This window comes from Oncorhynchus clarkii, chromosome 20, assembly GCF_045791955.1.
Source record: "Oncorhynchus clarkii lewisi isolate Uvic-CL-2024 chromosome 20, UVic_Ocla_1.0, whole genome shotgun sequence".
NCBI lineage: Eukaryota > Metazoa > Chordata > Actinopteri > Salmoniformes > Salmonidae > Oncorhynchus > Oncorhynchus clarkii.
Window position 1 is genome coordinate 38158908 of NC_092166.1, and position 20324 is coordinate 38179231.

The 20324-nt window shown below is 41.8% G+C and overlaps 2 protein-coding genes across 2 annotated transcripts in view; both read right to left on the reverse strand.

The window, feature by feature from the left end:
• Positions 1 to 3287, reverse strand: part of LOC139376325 (voltage-gated purine nucleotide uniporter SLC17A9-like) — a 36495-nt gene extending 33208 nt beyond the window's left edge. Inside the window, exons 1-2 of the mRNA XM_071118718.1 lie at positions 2808 to 3287; positions 1763 to 1960 (exon numbers count right to left, since the gene is read on the reverse strand). Coding sequence (XP_070974819.1) covers positions 1763 to 1960; positions 2808 to 2941 — 332 coding nt within the window. The 5' untranslated portion in view covers positions 2942 to 3287. The remainder of the gene's footprint in view (positions 1 to 1762; positions 1961 to 2807) is intronic.
• A 3210-nt stretch (positions 3288 to 6497) lies between these two features.
• Positions 6498 to 8981, reverse strand: LOC139376326 (glucose-induced degradation protein 8-B homolog). The gene is made up of 5 exons (XM_071118719.1): positions 8928 to 8981; positions 8257 to 8385; positions 7917 to 8113; positions 7568 to 7765; positions 6498 to 7410 (listed from the first exon to the last, which is right to left on the reverse strand). The coding sequence occupies exons 2-5, from the start codon at positions 8375 to 8377 to the stop codon at positions 7237 to 7239; spliced, it is 690 nt and encodes a 229-aa protein (XP_070974820.1). The 5' UTR covers positions 8378 to 8385; positions 8928 to 8981; the 3' UTR covers positions 6498 to 7236.
• Between the last annotated feature and the right edge of the window lie 11343 nt (positions 8982 to 20324).

Consider the following 20324-nt stretch of genomic DNA (forward strand, 5'->3'; position numbering starts at 1 on the left):
GTGTGTTATGTCTGTAACAGTGTGTTATGTCTGTAACAGTGTGTTATGTCTGTAACAGTGCGTTATGTCTGTAACAGTGTGTTATGTCTGTAACAGTGTGTTATGTCTGTAACAGTGTATTATGTCTGTAACAGTGTATTATGTCTGTAACAGTGTGTTATGTCTGTAACAGTGTATTATGTCTGTAACAGTGTATTATGTCTGTAACAGTGTGTTATGTCTGTAACAGTGTGTTATGTCTGTAACAGTGTATTATGTCTGTAACAGTGTATTATGTCTGTAACAGTGTATTATGTCTGTAACAGTGTATTATGTCTGTAACAGTGTGTTATGTCTGTAACAGTGTGTTATGTCTGTAACAGTGTATTATGTCTGTAACAGTGTGTTATGTCTGTAACAGTGTGTTATGTCTGTAACAGTGTATTATGTCTGTAACAGTGTGTTACGTGAAAATGTGATCGTATTATGAATTGTATTTTAATGTTGAAGGACTCTTGGAAGATTAGAATCTCTTTTAGTCCTCATTTGGACTAATCAAATCAAAGAGTAACCATGGGGTTCTTGGTCACCTCCCTGACCAAGTCCCTTCTCACCCAATTGCTCAGTTTTGCCGGGCGGACAGCTCTAGGAAGGTTCTCGGGGTTCCAAACTTCTTCCATATAACAATAATGGAGGCCATCATGTTCTTAGAGACCTTCAATGCTGCAGAAATGTTTTGGTACCCTTCCCCAGATCTGTTCCTGGACACAATCCTGTCTCGGAGCTCCGTGGACAATTCCTTCGACCTCATGGCTTGGTTTCTGCTCTGACATGCACTTTCATCTTATATAGACAGGTGTGTGCCTTTCCAAAGCATGTCCAATCAATAGAATTTACCACAGGTGGATTCTAATAAAGGATGATCAATGGAAACAGGATGCACCTGAACTCAAGTCTCATAAGCAAAGCAAATACTTATGTAAATAAGGTATTTCTGATTTTTATTTTGTATAAATTAGCAAAAATGTCTAAAAATCTGTTTTTGCTTTGTCATTATGGGGTATTGTGTGTAGATTTATGAGGAATTGCAAATGAGAACTTGTTCTCAACTGGCCTACCTGGTTAAATAAAAGGTGAAATAAAATAACATTTGTTTTATTCAATTTTAGAATAGGGCTGTAACATATTTTTTTTTTTGAAAAAGTACAGGGGACGGAATACTTTCCGAATGCACTGTATTTATATGGTTTATAAATGCAAATAAGTGCTAAATAAGGGGCTGTTTGAAAGGAGGCCATATAAACACTGCCTTATAATTTAAGGTAAATTACTCCATCCTCTGTCTGAAATGGGTATTGGCTCCTCAAACTACACTCCCTTTATACTCTGTAGCATGTACAGTAGTGTCTCTGCACCATGACATTCTATCACCATCCCCTCAGGAGTTCTTTTGCTTTTTGGGCTAATGGGTGTTTTGAAGTGAATATGAGTTAAATAAAATGTATTGTTTTATAGTCTATTGTACCAATGGAGCAGCTGTATGACGTAAAACAAATGTGTAAAACAGACAGTCTTGGGCTATTTCATTCTCAAATCGCAGGTCTCATATCATCCGATTGTCCATCTGTGTTTAAAGGTGAATAAAATGTAATGCAATGTACACTGTTTATTCTAGCTATTGTATGTAGTGAGCGCAGCTGCAGGTTGTGCAAACAGGCAATTTATGTGCAAATTTATGAGCAAACAGACAATAACTCTATTATCATCTCCTCTCGTTGCCCACCTGTCGCTGACGTAGCCTCCAAGGACCTGTGTGAAGCAGTAGCCCCAGAAGAAGCTGCCCAGCACCATGCCCTGTTCCCTCTTGGTCCAGTTAAACTTCTCGGCCATGCTGACGGCACAGATGGGCATGGCCACGCGGGCACAGTACAGCAGACAGGTCCCCAGCAGTAGCACCACCGTCCATACCCGCGCCAGGGGTCTGCAGAGCGGGTGCAGGGAATGATTGTGTAGCAAAGACAATGGTGTGTGTGGTGTTTGAGAGAGTAGGTGTGATATTCTCAGTAAAACCAACATATGTATATTTATTTTGCTTTTCTACATTTTAAAAACAGCAAATGGGGCTCATGAGACATGTAGAACGTTAAACTTAACCAACTAGGCGTATTCACTTTACTTCAAATGTATAAATGTATCTATGCTAAATTGTACTAACTAGTTAGGTTAAGCCTACATCTCATGATATAAGTATTGGCTGAATCCTTAGTTGACAAGACAAAGATAAGGCTATGATGGATGCTGAGAAAATTCTATAAAATGCCTGACTATCAGACTTCCTAGTAGCTTTGAAAGTCACAAAAGTTGTGTGTGTGCAGCTTAGTAAAATAACCTGGAGACCAGCTGACAGGTATCTGATTAAAAGTCAAGTATTTGGGGGGGTATGCCCCTCACAGCAGTGTTAGCTACATTTCATATGGTTACAGTATGGCTTCATTGTAGGTCTACACTTTGTGTCAACTTTTAGAGAAGACTCAAAAGTATCAAACACAAAGCTACATTTGTATGAGTCGTACTTTTTGTTTGCTTATATCAAGGGAGAGAAAATGTTCTGAAAATTAAATTTGCCAATGCCAATTACTTTCAGTAACCCACCAAGAGCTCAAATCATTTCTAACTTGTAGGGCATTTGCAAAATAAGGAACTAGCTAAGACATCTCTCATATAGTGTTATGTTATTACAAACCTAAGAAAACGTCCGTAATTTTAATATGGTAGTTTTAGTCTTTGGGGGAAATGATGGATACTAAAATCTTGCTTCGTTAACTCACCTGGGCCAGTTCGTGTTATGTTCACTCCAATTCTTCTGATGACCTCCGGCGTCACCGATTGTGTCTGACGGGGTTTCTTTGAGGCAGACCAAATCTGGACCAGAGAACTTTCCATGTTTTTGCAGAATTGCCATTCAACAAGAGATGCTAATGTTTGAGATTTGCTTTTTCCTGCACGTCGCAGTTCAGTGGGCTATGGAATGAGTGAGGAAAGCCGACAAAAAGAAACGCTTTGATCGATGTTCGCGCCCACGTATCATTCATTTCCTTTCGTTTAACGAGGATCCATTATTGTATTGCAGTGTGATGAGATGAAGAGCACGGGAGAATAAGAACAGATAGCCACAGAGAGGATGGTTTTTTTCCGTGGCTCTTGCCTGGAACTAGAGGAGCAATGATAATCCACGTGTCCGTTTTCTTTTCCAGACACGCATTTCTTCCTGCTAACGGTTTGTTACACCAGGAAGTAAGTTAAAAAAGTTACTCAGTCCCTATGAAAACCAGTTTGAATGCACTCTCTTTTCCACCCGGGGTATCGCTGCCTAGTACATCCATCCAACATAGGCGTTCGCGCTCCATAATGACTGTGCAATATTCTTGAAACTCTATGCTACATAACCTGGATGATAACTATGGAAGCCCGTTCACGCCACCCTCCCCCTCCAAAGAAATCTGACTACGAGATAGTAAATCATAATTATGACATTGCAAATCATAATGAGATTGAGGGCCAAATCGGGAGAGATAGTAAATCATGATTATGAAATCATTCAAAATTATGAGATAGTAGACTTACTATGAGATAGTAAGCCATAATTATGCGATAGTAAATCAAAGTAATGATATAGGAAGTCAATATTAGGAGATAGTATACAAGGGGTGGGTCTAATCCTGAATCCTATTGGTTAACACCGCATTCCAGGCAATGTCTATTCCACAAATGACCACCTGTTAAAGCTGAGGTTAAAATGCCTATTTACTTTGTTCCATCAGCCCAGCCAGGCAATTTATAAACTTGATCTCCACTATAAAAAGCATCTAGACATTCTCACATTTCTTTTAGAATTACATTTGGTTTCAACAGCAGATATTTGTATAAACCTTGCTCTCTGTCTGACATTTGCAACATTGTTTCAATATTGAAATTCGATCTCCAGCTGTCCCATAGTAATGTTGAACGAGTCGGGATGAGACAGACAGGCAGCTTTTCTCAGCCAGTCGAAATCATGAATCAGCATCATTTTTATGGATATATAAAGAACCATCAATAAAAAAAGCAGCTGAAATTAAACGAAGTGCAGCTCATTTGCTTTATTTCCAGCTTCAGTTTTAAGTGATTGTGTTAGCTGTGTTTTTGGCTAGCTCCACATTGTCCTGACGAGAGAGCACATTTTCTATGCCCGGTGAAATCACATCATTAGCTCATTGTTATGGATGTATCCAAATTCATGTCACTCGAAAACAGCTTAAACAAACAAATGCAGCCACTTTGCTGTTTGTCTTGTGTGACTAAGTTAGCTGTAGTTGGCTAGCTAGCGAGCAGGAACATTTAGAACAAACCGACTGGATCGTGTCCATAAATGTAGAACAAAAAGATTGAACGACTGAGTCCTGTCTCTGGCAACCAAACCGATAATACAAACAACCAGCCGGCTTGGGTAGCAACCCTAGATTTGTGTCGAGACTATATATTGTGGATGGATGAAATTGTATGTATAAATTAATAAAATGAAAGTAAAAAATAAAAAAAAATATGAAAATCATTACGGTTTGCTGGCACTCGACTAACAACACCTGTGCCAATATATCCTCCAAACACCGGCTTCTCTGGCATTATCAATTAACTCATAATAATGAGATAGTAAGTTTGGATCATGGACATTGAATAGATCTGCAGGTTGACCCCTTTTAAAGGGGCAATCTGGGATTCAAAGAATAAAGCATTGTCCCCACCACTTTATTTGGTAAACAGCTGAGGAATGGGGCAGGAGAAATGTAACCACTCTCAATTCCATAGACACAGTGTTTGTTTACAAACAATGGAGTAAAACAAGCTTATATTTTGGGTTGGTGGAGTAAAACCGTTGTTCATGAGGCATTTCTAAGATACATTCAAGAATCAATGGCTATATATTAATAAGTAAAAAAAAAAAAATGTATGTACCATTCCCAGATTGCCCCTTTAATGAATTGAATTGAGTTAATGAATTACCATTAAAAAAAAAAGTCTCAAATAGCTACCTGTCTCTTTTAATAGCAGAGCAACAACACACATTAAAGAAAATAAACATGGGGTCTAAATGAATCATTTACAAGGTTAACAAATTACCATGAATTGTTTACAAGGTTTAATGTTTGATTTGTTACATTAAATAATTCAGTAATGATTCAAAAATGGCAACCATCCATTTTATTGCCAGTAAGAGAACGTGCTAGCCATTGGCTGCTAACAGCTGAGAAATCCTAGCAAGTACAAAAACAGTCAACAATTTCGGGAGGACAGACCCTAGAATCTGGCCAATCGCCCTCTAGTCGTAGAACTCCCACGTTTACATAGAGGCATACTAAGACAAAAGAAATGTGACAGTGTGTAAATAATAACACAGTGCAGGCAATGTAGAAATTGATTCAAATGCTGGAAGTGAATGCTGGAATTAAACAATTAACTGCAAATGAGCAAAAGCTGTGTTCAGTGATTTAAGGAAATAAATGCCTGAGCTATTAACTGAAAGTGTTACAGAAATTAATTAAATCTGATAAACCAGATGTCATCACACAGGCACTAACTCACATCAACAAAACTCTCCAATCCATTAATATGGGACAATACCACCACAAACTCTCTCTCACATACACAATGTGTGATTGGCTATAGGATATACATAAGGTTATCCTTGAAAGTTGATACAGATCACCTAAATGTATTTGGCTCCCAAGTGGCACAGTGGTCTAAGGCACTGCATCTCAGTGCAAGAGGTGTCACTACAGTCCCTGGTTTGAATCCAGGCTGTATCACAACCAGCACATCCAGCTGTGATTGGGAGTCCCATGGCTGGGTTAGGCTGTCATTGCAAATAAGAATTTGTCCTTAACTGTCTTGCATAGTTAATGACTTACAATCTCATGATGACTTCTCATAATTATGACTTACTATTTCATAAAGTCAGATATTTTTTTTGGAGTGGGGGGAACAAGCTTCCATAAATACCTGATTGGATTGCACAGCAAAACTCAGCAGGGTCCATATTAGAAAAACCACCCAGCCCAATATAGCCAGCTACTACAGAATGTTAGTCTAGAATGGCCATTTCATCCTAAATTCCGTAGGTCTACCACTTACGGGATGGATGCACTACCCTGCCCTTGGCAAAAGCATGTCTGATGATCCTCTGTTGCGATGTAGTTGGTGTTGTCATCCTTCATAGGACAGCCAGGGACGCTGCAGAACATCTTCAATGAGTTGGCTCCTCTGCCTGAGGTACCAAGCATAGGTACCATTATATAACCTGCAATCAGATGGGAAAAAAGTGAGATTCCTGCACATTGGTGTCTCAAACGACATTTCTTACTTGTTCCCTCCTGTGAGAAAGTAAGCTATCGGTAACTAGCGCACGGATGACAATAACACACACAATATCATCATTACATATTTTTTGTTGCAAATATAATGAACAACAACCTAGGCATATCAAGTGTTCCAAAAGAGTATTTTATTCCATACATGTAAATAATCCGGTTGCAAAACAGCCACCGTGAACTGAGTGGATGTCTCTGTATGTATTCACATTATTGTCTTGTTTGTTCAAGATAACACAGGATGAAAACTAAAGTTGCAATAAAACTCTGACAAAGATACAGGGCATTGGCAGCTTAGAAGCATTCACCATCAGTACCCAGAAGCTTTGGCCCCTATCCTATAGCATTAAACTCAAATGTGCATGTTTTTGTTCAGAAAAATAAAACAATGTTGACAGTGGACCACAGCAATGGGAACCAATCGTTCTACCCAAACACCACACCTTCATTCCTCTTCTAGGTTGACACATTATAGTCCCGAGAGCCTAATTTAGGCTTTAAACACACCCTCCATATGCAAAGATTGCTAACTTTCCCTGCCAGTAGACAGAAAAAAAATAGTGAAACTGTGAAATATGTAACCATCTATCGAAGACATGAACCAAAAGTCTAATTTTACTTCATTAAAATACAAGGGTTTATATTTCAGATGTTGAAGTTTCAGTCAGAAAGTCACTTTAAAAATACAAACCATCCAGTTTGCACAGTCCATGTTATCAAAGTCTCCCAAAAAGCAACCCACACAAAAAAAGAAAAAAGTAGTATGAGTCAGTCTGTGTCGGAGCATAAATAGATAGGACGGGAGTAGGTGAGTCCATTTAGTTTCCCACGGCACACATAGCCTGGTGTGCGGTCACTTTGGGTCCTCGATCGTGCCCTTGCTGAGGTCTGTCATTTTGGGGTACTTGACTTTCTTTTGGTCAAGTTCGTTCTGAGCCCACAGGAGCAGTTTGAGGAGCTTGGCCAGTTTGGGGGTTGACTCTCTGTTCTCGTAGTCCAGCACAGACTGGTTCACTTCACTCCATACCTTCAGGAAGCACACAGTGGTCAGGAAGAACATGAAATCAGCAATAATGTAGTCAAAAGTTCAATTACTGAAGAAATACAATTAAATAGTAGAAACGTACAATTACAAAGGAATAAGTTATCTATTTCTAGATTATGATGCGACATTAAAGCCTCACCTTCTGCCTCTGCATCGTGTTGAGGAGGTCTCCGAAGGGCGACTCCTCAGGGTTGTCGAAGGCCAGCAGGGCCAGGGTTCTCTCCATCTCTGTCAGACACTCTCTGCTCTCCTCCCCCTGCTCGGCCAGCTGGGACTGAGCAAACTCTAGTGCTGCCTCAGTCTCCCTCAGACGGATCAGCTCAATCAGGTGCTGCTGCTGCAGAGCGGCAGATCAGTATGAGGGGACGGTCAGAGGGGGGGATGGACAAAAGAAAAGGATAATGAGAGGAACAGATTGCATGAAATAAAGGGAACACTGCACATAAGACTGCCAGAAGAATAAAAGGGAGAGGCCATCTGCTTTTTACCTGTAGGTGAAAGTACAGGTAGCGGTTTGTGTCGAGCAGTTCTGGGTGCAGGCTGTTGATGAGTGCAATGGCCTCCTGTATCTGTCCCTTCAGGATCATCTCCCGGATCTTTATCCTCTCATCCAGAGAATCCAGGTCCACACTGGGCTCAATTCCAGACTCCATACGGAACTTCTCAGCTGCCTCCTTAAACCCCTCTGTTGATATCAAAGACATACAATTGTCTGTTTAGAGACCCTTTTTGTGCACCTGGTATTTCTTGGTATGCCTATGTGTGTGTGTGCATGGTTTACTGTACCGGTCACCAGGTAGTTCATGGTATGTGTGTGTTTTACTCTACCTGTCACCAAGTAGTTCATGATGAGCCTGTTCATGTCGGCTCTCTGAATGTGGACATTGTTGAGCTTTTCCATCCACTCCTCTCTCGTTATCTCCTCCGGCTTTTCAGCATAACTCATCATGAATTGTTCTGCAAAAACATGTTGTTTTTTCTGATGATCATTGCCATTTCACTAATAAAACTAAGGCTCAATGTTTAACGTTTCAGTTAGTGGGTGTGTCAGCTGTACTGTAACGTTACAGTGAGTTATTTAGGTTACTTTATTTATTTAACTAGGCAAGTCAGTTATGAACAAATTATTATTTACAATGACGGCCGGTTAAATGTAGCACATAGAAGCCAGGTTAAAATAGAATAACTGCAATGTTGTAAAATTGTTGTATGAGATTGCCATGGACGTCATTTTAACGTCAGTAACGTATTCGTAAATAAAGTTGGGGAACTGAGTGACTGTCCTTTTGGTATAAGCCGGAAACGTAATACTGCGGCCTTCGACGAAAACCACAACATTGAAGCCTGGCCGCTATCAAGCAGAACAACGCCATCTATTTGGCCTCAATGAATTTCTATCAGACATAAATAAGCACAGGGTCAGTTTAGGAACGCGAATATCTATTTGTAGGAGTCAACTGTGTTTTGGTAAAGAAAATATATTGTTTTAAATACTGTACCTGATATTTTCCTCCTACTCTTCAGCGATAGCAATCAAGATCACACGGGAAAACTCGCGAGACTTCGTCATAAAGCCCATGAACGTGGGATTTCATTGATTCCCCCAAATGATTGGTACCGACTGCGTAGGTCATGTGATAAGAATACTGCGTGTGTTTTTTTCCGTGTGTGTGTACGGAAGCAGGCGCAATGGGTGAGTTCAAAATCACATTAGAATAAACATTTATTTCATTGATCAAACATGCAAAAACTGACAATAGTCACAATATAATATGATGTCATCACACGATGCAGAGGTAACGATCTTGTATTTTCATGTTACGAAGCCATAGTCGGCAGCACCTGCCAAATGTAGCCAGCTGCCAATGCTTGGAAATAAATGTATTATATGAGAATGCTAGTGGGTTAGCGATATGTCAGCTTACCAAAGCTCTCTTTCAGTGTCCATGTAGGATACATGATTTTGTTGTAAGGTGTTCGTTTGGCTGCTGTCCTCTCTTCTTGACAGTTTATTTCCCTCCACACCTATGTGATGCTGTGAGCACGCCAGATAATAATCATGCAGCCCTCACATTCCCAGACCAATAGTTGTTCCATGTAACTACAGATTGTACGCCAGATGTTTCCGTTACAGGTTAGCTTATACAAAATGCTCACGAATTTATTTTCCAATCGTTTCAATCTGAACAGAACCACTTATTTTTCTGTTCCCGACAAGCAAAATAAAGTTCTGAACCGGTTCAACCCCACCAAAAAAAGCGCAGTTTATATCATTCCTTTTTTAACCTGTGAAATCAACATTGTGTTTACATTTAGCTCATTAAATTACTCCACCAATCAGTGTGGCACAGCTTGCTATAGACCGGGTAAGCAAATTGTTTACATGCTTGATGTACAGACAAGTGTGTGGCGCAAGGTGCGACTGAAATGTTGCTGGTGGCAAGACATGGTGTCAAATAAAATGTGATTGGTCACATACCCGTGTTTAGCAGATGTTATTGCGGATGTAGCAAGATGCTTGTGTTTCTAGCTCCAACAGTGCATTAATATCTGACAAGTAATATCTAACAATGTCACAACAATAAACACAATACACACATCTAAGTAAAGGAATGGAATTAAAAATATATAAATATATGGATGCACAATGTCAGAGGGGCATAGACTAAGATACAATAGAATACAGTATATACTGTAGCGACCCGCACAGACAGCTGTGTGTTATGTGTTAGGCTAGTAGGTGGTTGTGTTGTACTTAACAGTACCCAGTGTTCGCGGGGTCTGACATGCCAATCAACCTGCTATCTGCCAATCACAGGAATGCCTGGAATGTTCTGATGCCGGGCATCCTGACGGTTGGCGGAGTGGCGTGGAGGGGGTGTTGGGCAGGGGGATGGAGCATTGGAAGTTAAGACCAGGTTTAGCCTTTGTTCTCTCTCTTATGTCTGGGCTTCACAAGAGAAGGTCACGATTGGCTTGTGGGTTATCTTTCATTTATTTGGCGTGGGCTACGGCCAAACAGTAGCCTGTGTAAAGTTGGTTTAATAAACCGTCAATTCATAAACTCAATCCTCTGTCTGGACAATTGTTCATTTATGATCTAGTCAGGTCATTACAATACATATGAGATGAGTAATGCAAAATATGTAATCATTATTAGTGACTAATGTTCCATTTATTAAAGTGGCCAGGGATTTCAAGTCTGTGTGTTGGCAGCAGCCTCTGTGTTAGATGGCTGTTTAACAGTCTGATGGCCTTGAGATTTTAAGTTTTTCAGTCTTTCAGTCTCTCGGTCCCAGCTTTGATGCACCTGTACTGACCTCACCTTCTGGATGATAGCGGGGTGAACAGGCAGTGGCGCCGGTGGTTGTTGTCCTTGATGATCTTTTTGGCCTTCCTGTGACATCGGATGCTTTAGGTGTCCTGGAGGGCAGGTAGTTTGCCCCCGATGATGCGTTGGACAAACCGAACCACACTCTGGAGAGCCCAGCGGTGGCGGGCGGTACCATGTCTGTGGAACTTGTTCAGTTTGTCTCAGTTGTTGAAACTTATGTTCATACACATTTTTACACGTGTTAAGTTTGCTGAACATAAAACGCAGTTGACAGTGAGAGGACATTTATTTTTGCTGAGTTTAGTTGATTTGAATAAAACACATAGGGTGTGTCAATATGGAAAAAAACACGTTTGGCCGAAAGAACAAACGGTTCTTGGTCGACAAAGATTTCTATTTTTTTGTCAGACAGCACTAGATGTGCTACTGCCAAATAAAAAATGGACTAAATACAATTGTATAACCCATCTATATACCCCATAATGACAAAATGAAACAGTCTTTATATATTTTAGCAAACTTATTGAAAATGAAATACAAAAATACTATCTCATTTACATATTCACACCCATGAGTCAATACATGTTAGAATCACAATTGGCAGTGATTTACAAGTTGTGAGTCGTTCAGGGTAAGTCTCTTAGTGCTTTACACACCTAGATTGTACAACATTTGCACATTTATTATTTTAAAATTCTTCGAGCGCTGTCAAGTTGGTTGTTGATCATTGCTAGACAGTAATTTTCAAGTCTTCCCATAGATTTTCAGCCTGTTGTCAAAACGGTAACTCTGCCACTCAGGAACATTCACTATCTTCTTGGTAAGCAACTGCCGTGTATATTGGACCTTGTCGGATTTTGACTATGCTTAGCTCTATTCCATTTATTTTTATCCTAAAAAACTGCCTAGTTCTTGCCGATGACAGGCATACATACCCATAACATGATTCAGCCACCACCAATGCCTGAAAATATGAAGTTACTTACGGTAGTGCTGTGTTGGATTTGCCCCAAACGTAACACTTTGTACGCCGGACAAAAAGTACATTTCTTTGCCATATATTTTTTGCAGTTTTACTTGAGTGCCTTATTGCAAACAGGAAGCATTTTTTGTAATATTTGTATTCTGTACAAGCTTCCTTCTTTTCACTCTGTCATTTAGGTTAGTATTGTGGAATAACTGCAATGTTGTTGATCCATCCTCAGTTTTCTCCTATCACAGTCATTAAATTCTGTAACTGTTTTAAAGTCACCATTGGCCTCATGGTGAAATCCCTGAGCGGTTTCCTTCCTCTCCAGCAATTAAGTTAGGAAGGAAGCCTGTATCTTTGTAGTGACTATCAGACTGTATTGATACACCATCCAAAGTGTAATTAATAACTTGACCATCCTCAAAGGGATATTCAATGTCTTCTTTTTTACCCATCTACCAATATGTCCTTTGTGGGGCATTGGGAACCTCCTGGTCTTTGGTTGAATCGGTGTTTGAAATTCCCTGCACGACTGTGATAATTGTATGTGTGGGGTATAGAGATTAGAGATTATTTCTCATCCATCAGCAGACAGAGCTCTGACTGAAGTGAAGCTACTTTTCTCTTGTACTTTCTCAGGTGTATCTGGTCAAATGCAATATTGACTTCAGGCAAAATATTAGGAAATGTAGCTGGGTGCATTTTTCTATGATAAACAGAAGTATGATGGCCATGGATTGTTTTTGCAAAAAAATACCTAGAATATTTTACTTTAAGCTCATTTACTTGTGTGGCTGCGAGCCAAACAGCATTGGACTGTTGTCATTGGATGAAAAATAAGCTATTTTCTGCCAAATGTGTTGCACTAATGTATTTTCTGTGAAGGAAATCTATAGTTGCACACCCCTGGTCCATCCTATTGAAGAAAAAAAAATAATACTTTCAATATACAGTAAAATGCAGGTGAATCCTGGAGTCCTCCAGAACTCCAGATTTTCTCTTGACTTGCTTTTATATATATCTCTCAGACTCTGAAGCGTGTGTCCCTGAGGTAGTGGACGTACTGCTTAGGTTTGGTGTGTTTTCGGGTTATAAATTAAACCTCAAAGTTAGTTTTCCTATTAATGAATTAGCATTACAAAATGCCACAGGATACTATTCCATTTCGTGTGTCCAAGTCTGGCTTTAAGTATTTAGGGATCAATATCCCTCGTACCTTGTCTTCCCTCCATGATGAGAACTTTACTCCCCTGATCAACAAACTGTAACGAAAGATGTTGTTCGGGCGCCAGGCAGGTATTAACCATGCCGAAAGGAAAAGAGTAGAAGAGAGAGAGTACCACTACCAGACCCACACACATCAGCAGAAGAGACTGCCTAGAGTGTAGCCGGTTTACCAGATAGCCAGTGGAGAGAAAAGAGAACACACACCATATAAAACTCACATCACAGCACAGGGGTAACCCCAACAAGAATATCTCATACAATAATACTAATAATGGCAGAGCAATTTAACAGCAACTTCATACAAGAATGAACCCAGTCATCAACAGAAGATTTGCAATAATCTGTATTATCTTCCAGTGGATAAGTGCACAGGGTATGAATGTGGGGATGTTCATAGACACAACAAAGGCCTTAAAAATGTCCACAATCTTCTCGGCCACATGTCATTAGTACCCCTCACCTCAATACAGTTCACATAACAATACACAACTTGCAAGCAACCTCCATTTTAACTAAAATGTCCACCCAAATACTTCTGGCAGGGCAATAATAGTCCAGCTCTAATGAACTTCAATGGGAAGTGATTGCCATACTTAATTATTATTTGAGCAAAAAATTTAGAAATATTTTAAAACATTTTCCTTAAAATATAATTTTGAAAGTATGAACTTTTAATTATTTTTACTGTCCCCACTACAAAAAAAATACTTAAATACATGTAATTTTGTCCTTAACATTGAATTGAAATACTGTAAAATTCCATTCATTCCTATGGAGGACTGCTTCAGGGGAGTGCCAATATGGCCGATCAGGTGGCTTCAAAGCCTCTCATTGGCCATTACACAGCAACAGCAATCCATATTATATTATATATTGTACATCATTGAGCTAGATTCATTTACCAATCCAAAAATTGTTAGCTGACATGGCTAATTGAGTGACTCAGTGACTGACATAACAAAATAAACTGTTGATGCAAATCCACATATTGAAACTGCACCTTGTATGTTCTACTATTTTAACTCTCTACGCCCCCCATTAGTGGACATTGATCCATGGCCCTACAAAGAGCCGTTGCCCATCCCTCAAGAACAGCCATATACTTTTGATTTGTGTTTTGGTTTATTATGAGTTTGCCATCTATGTTTCCTGGATTTTTCTCCTTTGAACTTCCTACACAATTTCCAGGCTTTTCATCATAACCACTGTTTTGAAATCCTCTTCCTCCTCTCTCAACAGGAAAACGATGAAGTCTTGGTAGCAGAATTTGGTTGAAAGGGACATTCCGATGGTGATATTCCTGGTGTCTGCTTCAACGTGGTCAAAGTAGCCAATGTCTCACTACTGGCCCTTTACAAGGGCAAGAAAGAATGACCTCGATCATAGAAAATGTGTACACTCAAACAATAACAAAAAAATGGAAGCCATTTCTATTATGAGGATATGAATTCTGAAATGTGTAAAATGTCGTAGACATGTAAATGTTTTATTTCTATAGGGTTAATAGTTAGCATAAAACATGTGGTAGACAACTATAAAGGAGCTGTATAGCCTCTCACTTTTTTTGTGGTGTTGCAATGCAAAGTATTCTAATTGTTTGTACCTTTAAATGTCCCTGCATAAATTGCAATGCATGATAATGCTAGTCTGGTACCCAGTCTTTTTAGCTAATATTCCACTCCATGTCATTGCCAAAGAGACTGCCTAAAGGCCAATCTCAACTTTCTATATGCAGCTGGATTTGAGACTGATTGGTTGTTGGCTGCCTCAAATTGGTTGATATGTGGAGCCTCAAATAGAATTATAGGCAAATTGTTGTATTTTGTGGTTGGAATTGCAGTATGTACACTGTATATATTTGTTTCAGTAAAAATCAAATGTTTGGACACACCTACTCGTTCCACTTTTTTTTGTTATTTTCTACATTGTGAAACATTAAAACAATGAAATGACACACATGGAATCATGTAGTAACCAAAAAAGTGTTGTTTGATTTGAGATTCTTCAAAGTAGCCACCCTTTGCCTTAATGGCTTTGCACACTCTTGGCATTCTCTCAACCAGCTTAATGAGGCAGTCACCTGGAATGCATTTCAATTAACAGGTGTGCCTTTCTTTCCTTCTTAATCCATTTGAGCCAATCAGTTGTTGTGACAAGATAGGGATGGTATACAGAAGATAGCCATATTTGGTATAAGAAAACATCCATATTCTGGCAAGAACAGCACAAATAAGCAAAGAGAAACAAAAGTCCATCATTACTTTAAGACATGAAGGTCAGTCAATCTGGAACATTTAAAGAACTTTGAAAGTTTCTTTAAGTGCAGTTGCAAAAACTGTTCAGAGGAGACTGAGAATCAGGCCTTAATTTGACCAAGAAGGAGGGTGTTGCATCAAATGTCCTGTTCTCCACAATCACCCAACCTCAACCCAATTGGAATGAGTTGGACCGCAGTGTGAAGGAGACGGTTGGAAAATAATTCCAGGTGAAGCTGGTTGAGAGAATGCCAAGAGTGTGCAAAGCTGTCATCAAGGCAAAGGGTGGCTACTTTGAAGAATCAAAAAAAATATATTTTAACTTGTTTAGCACTTGGTTATTACTACATGAGTCCATATGTGGAATGTAGAAAATAGTACAAAAATAAAGAAAAACCCTTGAATGAGTAGGTGTGTCCAAACATTTGACTGGTAATGTATAAACACATGTATTTTTGGTCCCATGTTTCATGAACTGCAATAAAAGAACACAGAAATGTTACATATGCACAAATAGCTTTGTCTCATCTCTTGCACAAATGTATTTACATCCCAGTTAGTGAGCATTTCTCCTTTGCCAAGATAATCCATCCACCTGACAGTGTGGCATATCAAGAAACTGATTAAACGGCATGATCATTACACAGGTACACCTTGTGCTGGGGACAATAAAAGGCCACTGTAAAATGTGCAGTTTTGTCACACAACACAATGCCACAGATGTCTCAAGTTTTGAGGGAGTGTGCAATTGTCATGCTGACTGCAGACATGTCCACCAGAGCTGTTGCAGGATAATGTTATGTTAATTTCTCCACCATAAGCAGCCTCCAACGTCGTTTTAGAGAATTTGGCAGTACGTCCAACCGGTCTCACAACTGCAGACCAGAACAGGCCCTCCACATCCGCCTTCTTCGCCTGTAGGATCGTCTGAGACCAGCCACCTGGGCAGCTGATGAAACTGAGTTCTTACAACCAAAGAATTTATGCAGAAACTGTCTTAGGGAAGCTCATCTACGTGCTCGTCATCCTCACCAGGGAATTGACCTGACTGCAGTTCAGCATCGTAACTGACTTCAATGGGAAAATGCTCACCTTCAATGGCCACTGGCACGCTGTAGAAGTGTGCTCTTCACTGATCAATCCTGGTTTCAACTGTACCGGGCAGATGGCAGACAGCGTGCATGGTGTCTTGTGTGCGAGCGGTTTGCTGATGTCGACGTTGTGAACAGAGTGCCCCATGGTGGAACTTCACACAGCCATTGAAGAGAAGTGGGACAACATTCCACAGGCCACAATCAACTGCCTGATCAACTCAATGTGAAGGAGATGTGTCGCGCTGCATGAGGCAAATGGTGGTCTGGTTTGCTGATCCACACCCCCTTTTTTTAAGGTATCTGTGACCAACCGATGCATATCTGTATTCTCAGTCATGTGGAACACAGTGTTGGTGCATAATGAATTTAGTTTAATTGAATCATTTCCTTATATGAACTTTAACTCAGTAAAATCTTTGAAGTTGTTGCATGTTGTGTGTTTATTTTTGTCCAGTGTATTTAGTTTGAGAACATACAAATGAGCTAGAAACCTCTGACAGACTTAGCAGCAGAATACCAATGTGTTCTGTGGAGAAAAAAAAAGTGATAGTTCCAATATTTGCATAATTGTTGTTGGGGATGGCAGTGAGGGTTATCGAATCAGGTTCAACTCTTCTGTTCCCCTCGAGCTCATGGTTTCCACTAGTTACACAAAATCAAACTGGGCTATATTGTCAAAGTTCATGAGAACAAAAATGTGATTTTTGGTCTTAATATAAGGTTGGGATTAGGCATAAGGTTAGCAGTGTGGTTAAGGTTAGGGTTCAAAAATAGTTGAACTGGGCTCGGTTTATGACTTTGTGGCTGTGATAACTAGTGATGACCCAAGCTCATTAATGATAGAATGTTCATATTTGAAGATGGCAGAAAGGCCAGTCTTTGGCAATGACAAAGAGTACAATGTTGGCTAAAGAGACTGGTGTCTCAGTCGCTAGTTAGCATTGGCTCACGAAATGACCTCAAACTTCATTCATACTGGATACAGAGACTTAAAAAAGATATCCACTCTGGGGAAGTAGATAAAGGGCCTCATTGCCAAAATCCTGAAGAAGTCAACCCTGTAACTTGGCCACTGAGAAACATTCACTGTCTTCTTGGTAAGCAACTCTAATGTAGATTTGGCTTTGTGTTGTAGGCTATTGTCCTGCTGAAAGGTGAATTCCTCTTCCAGTGCCTGCCTGGTCTAAAGCAGGTTTTCCTCTAGGATTTTGCCTGTGCTTAGCTCCATCCCATTTCTTTTCATCCTGAAAAACTCCCCAGTCTTTGCCGATGTCAAGGATACCAATACCATGATGCAGCCACCACCATGCTTGAAAATAAGGATTGAGTGAAGTTAATCAGCGATGTGTTGGATTGTGTGATGTGTTGGATTATTGCCTTGTTCCATACAGATGCATGTTTTGGAATATGTGTATTCTGTATATATTTTTTAAATATATTTAGGTAATTATTGTGGAGTCACTACACTGTTGTTGGGGGGGGGGGGGGGGGGTGAGAGAAAAATTACATATTTACCTGCTTTGTTTAATATTAATAGTTAACAACTATGTGCTTAACAAATGGTAAGACATTTCTATTCTACCAATGCTGTGCTTCTGAGGAACTTGGCATATGGCATGAGACAAAGAGCCTATGAGAGTGACCATAGTGTCACAGTTCAACCTGTTGAAATGACAATCCTGTGAGGATACAAATATCAAGTTACAGTGGATCAGCGTCTACAGAGCCCTCTCACCCGCAGAGGGGAAGAGGGACTGGTGTGGGGGTTCTATGACACACGCCAATCGTAAATTGTAGGCAGCAGACGACTCCTTTTGGTCTCTAATGTTGGTGAATAGAATCTCTTTGTTACAGAAGGTTTTGCCGCCCAAAAACTAACATCCATCAGTGAACACTGGGACAATATATTTCAACTTCCAAATGTGGGGAATGATGAGAGATGGAATATGGGAAATGAATGTCTATTTTGTGATGCCATTAAAAATGGTATAAAAGTGATAATGAAAATATTGTAACTTGAAGAGTTTTCTAACGGTGTAAATCAGGTTTACATCCTTTACGCTGTGTAGGAAATATCAAGGATGAAGATAATATTTTTGTTAAGACAGGAATGTGATTATGGTTTTCTAACAAGATCACAGTTTTTGATGATGTTTTGTCCCGTAACTAGCCACACACGAGGGAGCTCAGAGAGCGTGTCAGTATGACGGCAATCCAAGTGTATAAAAGATTGAGTATCGGCCGGGCTAGGTGCCATGAAGCCGGCTCTACGCATCTGGTCTCCAGTGCGTCTCCTTGGGCCGGCATACATGGCACCAGCCATACGTATGGTGTCCCCGGTTTGCCTGCACAGCCCAGTGCGGGCTATTCCACCTTGCCGCAGCGGGCGGGCTACGGGGAGCATTCAACCAGGTAAGGTTGGGCAGGCTCGGTGCTCGAGACCTCCAGTACGCCTTCTCGGGCCGGTCTATCCGGTGCCATCTCCACGCACCAGTCCTCTGGTGGAAGGCTTCCTGTACGCGTCCTGAGCCCAGTACTCCCTGTTCCTCCTCCTCGCACTCGCCCTGAGGTGCGTGTCCTCGGCCCAGTACCACCAGTACCGGCACCACGCACCAGGCCTACAGTGCGCCTCGTCTGTTCAGCGCCGCCAGAGCGTTCCTCCTGTCTTGAGCCGCCAGAGTCTCCCGTCTGTTCTGAGCAGCCAGAGCCGCCAGTCTATTCTGAGCCGCCAGAGCCGCCAGTCTGCAAGGAGCCGCCAGTCTGCAAGGAGCCGCCAGTCTACAAGGAGCCGCCAGAGCCGCCAGTCTGCAAGGAGCCGCCAGAGCCGCGAGTCAGCCAGGAGCCGCCAGAGCCGCCAGTCAGCTAGAAGCCACCAGAGCCGTCAGTCAGCCAGGAGCCGCCAGTCAGCCAGGAGTCGCCAGTCAGCCAGGAGCCGCCAGAGCCGCTAGTCAGCCAGGAGCCGCCAGAGCCGCCAGTCAGCCAGGATCCGCCAGAGCTGCCAGTCAGCCAGGATCCGCCAGTCAGCCAGGATCCACCAGAGCCGCCAGTCAGCCAGGATCCGCCAGGGCCTCCAGTCAGCCAGGAGCTGCCAGAGCCGCTAGTCATCCAGTAGCAGCCAGAGCCGCCAGTCAGCCAGGATCCGCCAGAGCCGCCAGTCGTCCAGGATCCGCCAGTGCCGCCTGTCAGCCAGGATCCACCAGAGCCGCCAGTCAGCCAGGATCCGCCAGAGCTGCCAGTCAGCCAGGAGCCGCCAGAGCCGCTAGTCATCCAGTAGCCGCCAGAGCCGGCAGTCAGCCAGGATCCGCCAGAGCCGCCAGTCGTCCAGGATCCGCCAGAGCCGCCAGTCAGCCAGGATCCGCCAGAGCCGCCAGTCAGCCAGGATCCACCAGAGCCGCCAGTCAGCCAGGATCCGCCAGAGCCGCTAGTCATCCAGTAGCCGCCAGAGCCGCCAGTCAGCCAGGATCCGCCAGAGCCGCCAGTTGTCCAGGATCCGCCAGAGCCGCCAGTCAGCCAGGATCCGCCAGAGCCGCCAGTCAGCCAGGATCCGCCAGAGCCGCCAGTCAGCCAGGATCTGCCAGAGTCGTCCCCAGTCCAGTGGGGCCCTTTATTAGGGTTGCCAGACCTAGGTTGGCGGCGAGGGTTGCCGTTCCTAGGAGACCACAAAAGCGGACTAAGACTATGGTGGAGTGGGGTCCACGTCCAGCGCCAGAGCCGCCACCATGGACAGACGCCCACCCAGACCCTCCCCTATAGGTTTAGGTGTGCAGCCAGGAGTCCACACCTTTGGGGGGGAGGGGGGTACTGTCACACCCTGACCTTAGTATTCTTTGTTTTCCTTGTTATTTTGGTTAGGTCAGGGTGTGACATGGGTGATATATGTGTTTTGTCTGTTCTAGGGCTTTTTGTATGTTTATGGGGCTGTACACTTTCTAGGTAAATTGTATGTCTATGGTTGCCTAGATTGGTTCTCAAATAAAGGCAGCTGTCTATCGTTGTCTCTGATTGGGAACCATATT

Excerpts from the sequence above, each read along its gene's own strand:
- LOC139376326 (XM_071118719.1), bottom strand. The coding sequence starts at position 8,377 with ATGATGAGTTATGCTGAAAAGCCGGAGGAGATAACGAGAGAGGAGTGG. Across the intron at positions 8,114-8,256 it reads CATGAACTACTTGGTGACAG|AGGGGTTTAAGGAGGCAGCT; the intron begins GTAGAGTAAAAC and ends TGATATCAACAG. Across the intron at positions 7,766-7,916 it reads ACCTGTACTTTCACCTACAG|CAGCAGCACCTGATTGAGCT; the intron begins GTAAAAAGCAGA and ends GCCGCTCTGCAG.